This window comes from Coturnix japonica, chromosome 12, assembly GCF_001577835.2.
Source record: "Coturnix japonica isolate 7356 chromosome 12, Coturnix japonica 2.1, whole genome shotgun sequence".
In the NCBI taxonomy this organism is placed as follows: domain Eukaryota; kingdom Metazoa; phylum Chordata; class Aves; order Galliformes; family Phasianidae; genus Coturnix; species Coturnix japonica.
In genome coordinates, this window is record NC_029527.1 from 2,192,158 (window position 1) to 2,203,527 (window position 11,370).

An 11,370-nucleotide genomic window follows, 5' to 3' on the forward strand; every position below is an offset into this window, starting at 1 on the left:
GAAAATCTCCCTTCCTTCCTGCTTGGTTGCACCCAAAGCTCCCACCATTCCCCGGAGCTGTGTGCTGCTCTCAAACCGGCCCGGCTGCCAACAAGAACCCGGCAGCGGTGAGCAGAGCTCGTGGGCCCGGCGGGACCCCGTGTGCTGGGACGGCGGTGGGGAGGGGGCAGAGAATCCGGTATTGGGGTGTTAAGGTGCTCGAAGTGCCGGCTGCTCGCGGCTGAGGGCGGTGGGGCCGTTGGGAGCCGTGTGGAACACCCCTCGTCCCTCCTTCCACACTGTGCTGCTGCGGGCGTGAATCCCTCGTGGCGTTTCCTTTATAAAGAAAGACTGAGAGCCCTGTGCCTGGTCAGCGTGGAGAGGAGGCTAAGGGGGGATCTTATTAATGCTTATGGCCTAATGCTGTCAGCTGGGTTGCTCCTTCCCAAGGAAAGCTTCTTTTACTCATGTTTCTTCTTTCAATATCTGAAGAATGAGCGGTTTCTGCAGAGAGAGGCCCGAGTTTGTGCATTGGCCTTCTCTATATTTGCTGCTATTACCACTTGAGAACTTATTAAGCTATAAGGGGATGTGTTGAGTGTGGGGGAGCTGCAGCTGCTTTCACTGCTCCTGAGGCAATGGCACAGCTCAACACACACCTCACCCCAACACTGCATGGCCTCTCAGTTGCTCACCTTCTACTTTGCTGTTTCTTAACTGCTTCATAGATTTCCTCATAACATGGTAGTCCCAAACCAAAGCATTCTTCTCTATAGTTCTTTGTGGAGAACTTTTGATAGAATTACTTCTTTTCTTCATAATCTGATATAGTGTTTGACATAATCCATGATATTTAAGTACTAGTGAACTGCTGTTATGTCTCCCTACAGAAAAACAGATGTGATAGCTTGGCTGTTTCAATATGGAGAAGAAACAAGTGTCAAAACGGCTGTATGTCGGAGGGCTTGGCCATACGGTTTCTAAGGCTGAACTGCAAGAGAGATTTGGGAAGTTTGGACGTGTTTTGGATGTAGAGATTATCACCAGGAAAGATGAGCAGGGTAACAGCTTTTAATCATCCTTTCAAACTGTTTTTCAAGTCATAATGTGAAATAAGATATATATTTTTTTGCTCCAGAGGTGCTTTATTTTCAGGAAATAACATTATTTTCAGCTTTAAGGGAAATACTGAAAGTGTATAGAAATTAACTAAATATTTGTCATTGAACAGGGAACCCTACGAAAACTTTTGCTTACGTCACCGTCAGCAGCTCTGAGGCAGATCTTAGAAAATGTAAGTATATATACATATCTATATATATTAATTTTTAATAAATCATGTTCCTGAAGCAGGTTACATTATTCATGATACATCTGATGTTGTCTAGGCAGGACATGGTAAAGGTAGACCTGGATTGATTTTGTTGTCATAAACATTTTGTCAATGTTAAGAACAAATCTGTCATGGGTTACCTAGATTTACCTGTGCCCGTGACACTCATACAGATCCAAATAGAACTATTCAAGTCAGAACCTTGATTCTGAATGTAGGTGTTGTTTAAGTGTAAGATGTTAGACTCTCCATGTACAAAAGGCGACACTGTTAAGTTCAGCGTGCATCTTTTAATATAGAAAATATTGAGTTCCAGTCTTGTTCTTTTACAGGCATATCTGTTTTAAATAAAACCAAATGGGGAGGGAGGACACTGCAGATTGAATTTGCCAAAGAAAGCTTTTTACACAGGTAAAAATCAACAAATACCCGTTTTTGGTTATGGTGCCCTTTTTCTGTTTAACATGTAATATTATGGCAGTGCTTCAGGCGTCTGCAATGCTCCTAATCTTTCTAATCTTTATTGATGTTTCTTGGCTGGTGACAGATATTTGATAGCATGATCTTTTTGTCACTATTACTCCCTTAAAGCTCAGGTATAATCAGAATTATGTTAATTCCTTTGGTGTGAAGGGCTGCTGCCAGTTATGATTTATCACACAGGCAAATCTTTTTCTCATACATGGTGTACTTTTTGATACAGGCTTGCCATGGAGAGGGAGGAAGCGAAGCTACAGAAAGAAAAGCCACAGAGAAATGATGAAACAGTTCTTCTAGAATCACTGAAAAAGGCTGGAGTTGTAGACTTTCATATGAGAGCAGTACCAGGTACAGAGGTGCCAGACCATAAGGTATGGTGGGGGAGCTGTCTGGAGAATTAAAACAAAAATTAGAGTTGGGCACAAACTTATTCCATTTGTATCTATGTTAAATCTTTACGCTGTATATAAGGAAACTTGTGTGAAATGTGATTATTTAACTTTTAATAAGTAGCCTGGGGAAATACCTTACATATTCTTGTCATTCTTGTCATGAATCTTTTATTCAGTGTTATTTTCTGTACTTCTTTTTCATACTAATTTATGTTTCTTCTCTTTTAGAATTGGATTGTGGGTAAATTTGGCAGAGTCCTCCCAATCCTTCACCTTAGGAATCAACAGAAAAATAAAATATCCTTTTTGATTTGGTTGGACATAAATAAAATTCACTTCTTTCTTTTATCCTAACGATAAATATATATTTGCTAAGTGGCCTTCATATTGACTACTATGACATGCTTAAGTAAATGTAATAAGTTTTTTTTTGTGTTCTGAATAACTTACTTGGACTGCAGGCCCTTTGTTTAAAGGCATGCTGTCCTAGCATTAAGAGAACTCTTCCTTTCCTTTATAATTTACTTTGCAGAGATAAGAATTCTGCTTGCTGAAATAATCATGTTGGTTTTATTCCTTAATTCCTACGAACATTGTGAAGTATGACCCGTCAAAATATTGCCACAATCTTAGAAAGCTGGAGGAAGACTTGACACATGTAGTTCCTGTATCCAAGCTTACTTGGCATTTGGAAGAGAAAGATGACAGCATAAGCAAGAAGCGACAAGGAGAGTTCCCTGTGACTAAGGAGCAACCTAAAAAAACAAGACAGCTAGGGAGTGAGGATCTGAATGGAGTGGAAGTGCTCCCTGCTGCGTGTCAGTCACGTTTGAGAAACATAAGCTCATTGCAGATAAGTCAAAGATCGAAAACCAAATCCAGTGATAAGTCTAAATTGCCTCCATCAAGCAGTCTTAATAGTAGTATTTCAGGGCAAAGTTTGCTATCAGATAAAAACAGCATTTCTAGAGTTATGTCTCCAAATAACAGAATGTATGCTTCTGACAGTGACATTGATTCCGAAGAGGAAATCAGAGCAATGATGAAGAAGAAGATGGAAAAAGAACAGAATGAAAATGCTGAGACTGAAAGTGACCACCTAGAAATTGTTGGAGATAATTTTAAGTTAAAATACAATACTCACTGGTCCTTAGGCAATGGAGACACCGTGAAGAAAGTTGTCAAAGGAAACAGTAAAGAGAAAGAGACTATGGAATGGGACAATGGTTATGACTCAGCGGATACAGATGAGATTATTGCTGAGAGTAAAGCCCCAGGTCAGAGTAGCATGAAAACTGCAGTTTTAGAAAACTCTAAGCAGGTGAAGGAGCAAAATAAACAAACGTTATCTAGTAAGAAATGTGATTTGGTAAATAACTTCTCACCAAAAACTCACAGTTTAAAAGAAGAGCATGTTGAAAGCAAAGGGAAAATGAGGAAGCCTAGCGTTTCTGCCGTGTTGGGTACAGCAGGTAACGGTACAGCAAAAGCAAGTCCTAGTGAGAGCTCTTCTTCACAGTCTGATGAGGAAGAGGAGTCTGAAACCAGTTCTGATTATGAATCCATGATGCAAAACTGTTACCGTCTAGACCTTACATTAGATGACCTAAAAGCACTGGCTGCTGGAGAATCTGAGACATCAGTGGAAGAATTGGATAGTACACAGAGTTCTAGTCAGTGCAGCATTAAAGAAAGTGCTAAAGGCAATGTCGTACATAAGCCAAAATGTTCCAAAATTCCTCCTGCAGTTAATAAAAAGTGCATCTGTCCTGAAGATATACTTGCTGCCATTTTGGATGGGGAGGAGAATGCTGATGAGGAAAGCTCCAAGGGACGAAATAATTCATGTTTGAAGTTCCAGCCCTTCAGAGGAATGGGAGCCCTTTGTGATGAGGCAACTAAGGACAGCACTGACTTTAAAAAGAGATCTGTAGAAAGTTTAGGTTTTGAAGCTTCTCCATTTTGTGGGGTAAAGTCATCTGAAGGGCAACATGAGAATCATCCATTTGATTCTCTTGAAGTTGGCACTAAAAAGAAACAAAATGTACATTGTGAACAGCACAAAGAGTTGTCAGATTCTTCCTTCTTAGCAGATAAGAATGTTTGCAGGCCACGTTTACAAGGAAGGAACACAAAAACAAATTCTCTGCAAGGTGACCAGAATTCAGAGTATGCAGATACTGTTCTTTGCACTGATGAAAGTGAAGGTGAGAGCAGTGACTTGGATAGCAATGCTGCCATGTCACAGAAACGTGTGAAACGACAACTGAAAAGCCCAAAACTGCTTTCAAAAAAAATGAAGACAGATGTAAGCAAAGCAAGTCCAGAATGTGAAGTTAAGAAATGTGCAGATAGGAAGATGAGTCTCCTGGATAGTAAAGATCTTCAAGGTATTGCTTCAAAGGAATCTGATACAAAAAAACAATTGCAGGATAACCAGAAGAGGCTGGCAGCTCTGGAAGAGAGACAGAAAGAGAGGCAATTGCAGAAGCAGCTCATCCAAGGAGCTCTTTCAAATTTGGTAATTACACTTGTATCTGGTCTGAATAGCAGGCAGTAAAACAAAAGGGGAAAATTATTTATAATTTAAGATATTTTGCAAGCTTGTGGATTTCTTGATTATTTTTCAGTTTGTGTTTTCAGAATATATGTAAAATGTTACATACCTAATTCCTGGGATATCTTTAGAATTGCAAAAGGAGTGCTGGGTTCTTCCTTTACTGTCATAGAAATGTGTCCGAGATAGTTCTGCGCTCAGTGTTTACTGTTAACCTGTCCATTCTATTCCTATGTAGGATAGCCAGCCAACAAACAAGCATAAACACATCATATTCAATTCAGATGTGGAAAGTGAAGCTGAAGTGGATGAAACACTGGAGAAAGATGAAAGTTTGGAAGATACGCATGAAATAGTAGGTGTTGCTAGGAGGAACTCTAGTATTCTTTGAGGCAATCCTATATCGATGGGACTAACTTTTACATTGAAGACTATTTTTTCATAGGTTAGTGAAAGGAAAATTTAAACAATAAATATTTCAAATAATTTAAGTGATTCTGTTTTGGCTAACATGATTATAACAAAGGGTATATCAGTTAACTGCAGAAACTGGAAATGCTGGAGAATTGGTAAGGAGGATAGCGATCTGTATGTAATACGGTGGACAAAGAATCTTTATTAATGCAGAGTCTTGTTTTATAGAGTGATGTTTGAGTCCAAAGAAGTTGTGTTTTAAAATTGTGGTGTGCTTATCTTTTCTGCAATTCATATTTATCAACGGACTAAAACAATGTTTTGCAGTTTATACCATGAATGAGACTTGTTCAGAAGGGTTTTAGACATTGATATTTTAAAGTTGGTCTCCTTTTGTATAATCAGGAATTTGGATTCATATGGCTAGCTCAAATTGTAATACCTGAGTTAGTTTTTATGTGGATATTTTGCCTCTACTTAAACTTAATGATCGTTGACTGTAAAAATCTTAGAAGGTGTGTATATGGCATAAGATGTGAAATGAGTGGGTCAGTAAATTGGTCAATCTAGAAATGCATTTTCTCAGGTATGCTGGAAAGCACATGAAGAAAGTTAATGCTGAATTATTTTCTCAAACTTCTGAAAATGGTTCCCTTCCTGTATTTTTCTTTTAAACAAAGATGGAACATGATCCTAAATCTTCTAGAAGACTCTTTGAAAGCAGCGAAGATGATCAAGATGAAACAGATGACGAGAGATTCAAAATTAAACCGCAGTTTGAAGGCAAAGCTGGTGAAAAAGTGAGTGAAGCTATTAATGACTTAGGTTTCTTGTCAGTCACCATAACATTGCTTTGGAAGTATGGGGTATGTAGCCTTGCATGTGTATGTGCTATGGTTTTGACAAACTTAATCATGAAATTATCTCCAACAGAGAGTGAGGAGAGTTCCCTGGCATTGTCATTTTTGGAAGTTTCTCCATATTCAAAAAAGGCATCAAGCTAAGGATTGTTAGTGTGTCGCAATAGTTACAGGGTTGGAAATAAGAAGTTACTATATGTTGATGATTTCTTCTCCAGCACTTAACAGAATTTCTTTTTATTTAGCTCTTAAAATTGCAATCACGTTTTGGCACGGATGAAAGATTTCGCATGGATGCTCGATTCCTTGAAAGTGAGAGTGAAGAAGAAGGTAAGCTTGTTCTTGTTTCCCAGGTAATAACAGTAATAGAGCTGTATAATATCTATATACACAGACTAGCTGCATAACAAGGTGGAAAGCCTCTAATTAATTAGCTTTATAATGAGGAAAGTGGCTTGTCTATTTGCATGAGCTCTACTGTTGTACTAGTGTTACGCATTAAGTATTTCAGGCTTCCTCTGATCATAATGAGGGAACATTGATATTTGTATATCATTTAGGAGAAACCAAAACAATGGAGGCAGATGAGGAAGAAGAGTTTACTGCAGAGAAAAAGAAAAATCTGCAAATACTGGGAAGTTTATTGAATGTTGACCTGGAACAATCAAAAACAACTAAAACGGCCACAAATGCTAAGAAATTCAAGTACGTACTTAAGGTTCTTGCGGTATATTCTATATGATTGGATTGTTGGGATTGAGAGTTGGTATCTTAATTAGTCCATGCCTGTTCTCTACAGGGACAAACATAAACAAGCTAGACAAAGAACATGTGAGCTAGGCAGTAAGAGAGAAAATTAGATTGTTACTTGCTTAGGAGTTAATAAGGTTATTGTTTTCGCTGGACTGCATGTGAGAAATATGGTATCTTTTTTTTTAAGGTATTAACATAAAATTTCCAGTGGAGATTTTTTCTTCATTTGATTAGGTGTTCCTTGCACATAGCCGTGGACTGATATGGTAGGAGTTAACAGTGTTAAGTATAGTGATGTGCAATTAGTAACCTTTTACAGACAGTTGTTACTGGAGTTATTTGACTAAAGCCAATTGTGTGTATAATTTTTCTTGATATTCCCTGACCTTTTTTGGTGAAGAAATAAATTTTAAAGTTTTATGGTAACTTTGAGTTGGATATTTGTCAAGTCCCATGGGTTGTTTTATGATGTTTTTATTCTGTCTTTACAGGGATATTAATGCCCTCCGCTATGATCCCACAAGGCAAGATCATACAGTTTTTGAGAAGAAACCAAAAGCTATAGAAGAAGAGAGGTATTATTACAGTTTGGTAACTGCTGTGATGTTTCCTTCCCTAGAAGGCTGGCTTTCAAAAACAGCAATGCTGATTTTTTTGGTTACTATGCAGACAGCTTTGTTATTTTAAATTCTCCCTGGTATTGCTGAGATAAGGATTATGACCAGTAGAAATTCAAAGTAATACGTTGTCTTTCTTGTCTATCTTTTCTTTGTGTGCTGTTTTCTGTCATCCTTTCTCACCTTCAGGTTTCAAGTTCTGGGCTTTGAGATTTGCAAATCTGTGAACAGAAAGCATTAGCTCCTAACAGTTATTTTCAGGAATAGAACTATGTCCTGAATATTGTTATATTTAGATTAGGTACTGTCATGTCAGAGTGCCATTTGTTACGAAGTAGAATGGCTGCTGTCTTTTCATGGATATAAACCTGAGGCGCTTCCCTAGTGCTTACCTTCAAAGGGTGGGCAAATTGTGTGAGGTGAAAAGAAATGGATTAGAAACCTGAATCTACAGCATGCCTGTCATGTCCTGTAGACCCTGGAATATTCTATTGCCAGAAACTGGAATTGCTAAGAAAGAGGAGAAATACTGTGGTGGTTATTCATCTTTTTTTTAAACATTCTGATTTCAGTAAGGCTAAAAGAAAGAAGAAGAAAGAAGAGAGAGAGAAGCTGCCTGAAGTGTCTAAAGAAATATATTGTGACATTGCTGTTGATTTAAAAGAGTTGTTTGGATCTTCAAAGAACAAACAAAAAGAAAAAGGAGAAATACCCGGAGACAAAGACGAAGCAGAGGAATCAGCTCCGCGTGACCATCTGGGACCTGATGCTGAGAGTAACGAGGCTCAGGATTCTAGTGATTTCAGATTTTCCTTCTTTGATGACAAGGATCAGTCTGATGTAAAAGAAGGTAACGGTATAACACACTTAGAACATGCATAGGAATAGCATATTTTAATTTCAGAAACCAGGGAGTTTTCAGAAGTTAAATTCTGTAACTAAGCAAAATGATTACGGTCATCTCTTAGTAAGATCTCTGCAGTTTAATTGAAGTTAATCATATTTGCATCCCTGGAGTTTCATATGGGCTGGTGTCAAGAGATAACCTTGTGAGAAAGAACTGTTCTGTAGTTATTCTTTGAACAGTAATGAAAAAAATTCTTGGAGTTTTTATTCTGCTCTAGTATGTTATTTTCCAATATAACTATTTTACTCGAGTAGAAATCTACTAGCAAGAAAAGGAGTTATCTGCTTCTTGTGCTATTATTGCAGAGCCCTACGTATTTGAAGCAATAAAACCTATAAAAATCAAATGGCAAGAAGATCCACGTTTCCAAGACAGCAGCTCTGAGGATGATGATGAGCCAGAGGCAACAGAAAGTGAAAAAGATAAAGAAATGCAAGTTCTCTTTGTATTCATTGCCTTCCTGGTAGTAGTTGATGCTAAGTGAATTTTAATAGCAGCAATGTGCAACTTTAACCAAGAGAATTCTTTTTTCTTTTAAAGAAATCACTCCTTACTGCACAGAATATAATATTAAAAAATGTTGCTATTAGACTTGATTTGAAGTTAAATATTAAAATTGTATGAGTATTGAACTGGGTACTGGTTTTGGCGAAAAGTCAAATGCATGTCAAGTGTTCTTAAACATTTCTGTACAGAAGGCTATATTTGGCTACTATGGAGCACTGTTCTACAATACTGCTATTTCTCTGAAGGACTGTAGCTTTGATATATGCTAATGGAACTTGAGACTAAATTCTATGGCGTTGACATTTCTTTGTGCTTTTCTAGGTCTCTCCCTTTACCACAATCAGGAAGTGTTAGGTTTTTCTTCTTCTCCAAAGATGATGAACGATTAAGAGGTGAAACAGTTTATTCATCTTTTCTCTCCCCTCCAATCTCTTTACTGCAACTGAATAGGAACAAATATTGCCTAGTTAATTAATTAACGGTTTCTAGCTTAAATACAGCCAAGATGTTAAGAGGAAAAAAATTGGCAACTTTCATTCACTTCCTGAGGTATGGATTGTGGTAGTGCATCCCTACAGAAACTATGGAGTCCAAATGCTGAGCTGTTATCTGGCACTCTTAGGTCATAGCCTAATTTTTTGCTGGTCTTTAAGTACTTACAGATATCACTTGATAAATTAGCGAGGTGTTTGGTTCCTTTCAGGCATATATATGATATTCTTTTTTTCCTTGCATCAGTTCTTACTAGGAAAGTAAGGATTGCTGGTTTGCTGCAACTTATCTTTCAGGATAGTAAGGAAAGCTACAGCTGTCCTTCATTTTTCCTGCCATGCAAGGCTGCAATGAGTAAAATCTGTTCCAGTCAGCTATGTTGTGGGGTTATGGGTGGAATATGCAGAAGATAACAGACCTGATTTTAACTGTCACTATTTTGCATGAGTCTTATGAAGTATTCCATATTCCAATGGCTGTAACCATATTAATTTGTTCTGTGCAGAGGGACCCAAGTTATTCTGTAGAGCAGTTAACCTCAATGAAGAGAAAGATAGCTGGGAAGACAGACGTAAATTATTGCTTGAGGTGAGTATTTAAACAACTATTCTTTGAAAACTCAGCATGAGAACAGAACAGGGCTGTTTATTTGCCTAATGTGCAGTAAAAATGAATTTGGGAACATCAGAAGAACATGAAACTTCATCATATCAGGAAAGTAATATTTTTTTAACCTGGTTGTTTGTAACTTCATGTTGTTGTGTCTAGTTGGGTAAATTGTTGAAAGCCTGCATTGCACAGGACTGGTTACTTAACTGCATGGAAAAAACAAGTGTGAGACAAATGGGTGAACTGGCAACTTCTGATAATGCTGTGTTAAAATTGAAATGTTTTCAGGAATGCCGGAAGAAACACAAGGATGCAAGAAGGAAAATGAGAACAAAACAGAAACCTTGATGTTTCATGTTTCTTCTTTGAAAGAGACTTTTTTTTTCTGCAACTTCTTCGAAGTTCTGGTAATTCAAAGATCTAATGGGAAACAATACTGTAAAAGACTCATATTATCTCTTAATAGCTACATATTTATTACGTCAATGTAATAAGTTCATTTGGGTTTGGTTGTTTTGGATTTTTTTCTATATTGCTTCTTCGTGTATTTACTAAGAAGTGGATCATTAAAAAAAGAAACAGTGGATTATCTTGCTGTGTTCTTGGGTCCCTGTGCTGTGTGGGGTTAATGAAGAGCAGACAGATCCATACTTACAAAACCTATACTCAGCTGAATGTAACAGATCCTATTGGAGGTTTCTTTACAAGTTTTTGTAATTTTCTACTTTCAGAGTAAATGTTTATGGAAGTGTACTGGTACTATGAAGGTACCAGAAATTAATGAAAGTGTGTATATAAGTGGGAAAACCTGTGAAATTAGTAGGTTTGTATTTCTTTACAAAGATAATTTTTCTACTTTTTAATTGTGTATATACATTAATAAATAATAAGGGTGTATACTGCTGGTGTTATATGCTTGTTGAAAGATATTTTCACATGTGAGGTTGTGTTCTCATACCCACACAGCATATATGCTGCAGAGTCATGGCAGCATTAGAATACAGAGTATTATGAAGGTATTGGCTCTTGGCTAATTGTCTTGGAAGTTCCAGTATGTATGTGATCTGCCTGGGGACAGTCACTTGGTATCATTTGCTGTGCATGGACTGGCAGAATGTAAGGATCAACTGTGGCAGATTCATCAGTCTTCTGTGTGACACAGGAAGGATCACTCCTCTGTAGGATGGTGAATAATAGCAGCGTTAGAATTAAACAAAGATTCAAATTTATTCCGTGTGGGAGACTGATGGTCATGAAAATAGAGGATGTTAAAGTAATCAGAAATTGTTCTCAAGTATGCCTTGGGATGCCTTGGCAGAAGATTGTTTTCTTACAATAATAAGTCAGAATAAAAGCTCTAAGAGAGCTCTGACCAGTGCACTAAGAGAACTTTTGTGAGAGAGGTAGTAGTGCTTCCAGCTGAGGAAACAATGTATGCATAGTCTTCTTCATAGAGTTCTTCTTCCCCCA

At 37.6% G+C, this 11,370-nt stretch overlaps 1 protein-coding gene across 4 annotated transcripts; it reads left to right on the top strand.

Annotated features, from left to right (window-relative positions):
- The first annotated feature begins 16 nt into the window (after nt 1–16).
- On the top strand, nt 17–11,129 carry NOL8 (nucleolar protein 8). 4 transcript variants are annotated; one of them, XM_015874663.1, is made up of 17 exons: nt 17–107; nt 870–1,040; nt 1,211–1,273; nt 1,645–1,723; nt 2,016–2,163; nt 2,413–2,481; nt 2,777–4,705; nt 4,980–5,096; nt 5,836–5,955; nt 6,261–6,345; nt 6,576–6,720; nt 7,260–7,343; nt 7,958–8,235; nt 8,598–8,724; nt 9,121–9,191; nt 9,797–9,879; nt 10,189–10,811. In XM_015874663.1, exons 2-17 carry the CDS (start codon nt 902–904, stop codon nt 10,246–10,248), a joined length of 3,597 nt encoding a protein of 1,198 aa, XP_015730149.1. In that variant the 5' UTR covers nt 17–107; nt 870–901; the 3' UTR covers nt 10,249–10,811. The 4 variants fall into 4 exon arrangements, with proteins under 4 accessions (XP_015730149.1, XP_015730150.1, XP_015730152.1 ...); XM_015874664.2 differs by having other exon boundaries at nt 85–194; XM_015874666.2 differs by having other exon boundaries at nt 107–178; nt 10,189–11,129.
- The last annotated feature ends 241 nt before the right edge of the window (nt 11,130–11,370 follow it).

Excerpts from the sequence above, each read along its gene's own strand:
- NOL8 (XM_015874663.1), top strand. The coding sequence starts at position 902 with ATGGAGAAGAAACAAGTGTCAAAACGGCTGTATGTCGGAGGGCTTGGC. Across the intron at positions 5,097-5,835 it reads TGGAAGATACGCATGAAATA|ATGGAACATGATCCTAAATC; the intron begins GTAGGTGTTGCT and ends TTTTAAACAAAG. Across the intron at positions 8,725-9,120 it reads AGTGAAAAAGATAAAGAAAT|GTCTCTCCCTTTACCACAAT; the intron begins GCAAGTTCTCTT and ends GTGCTTTTCTAG.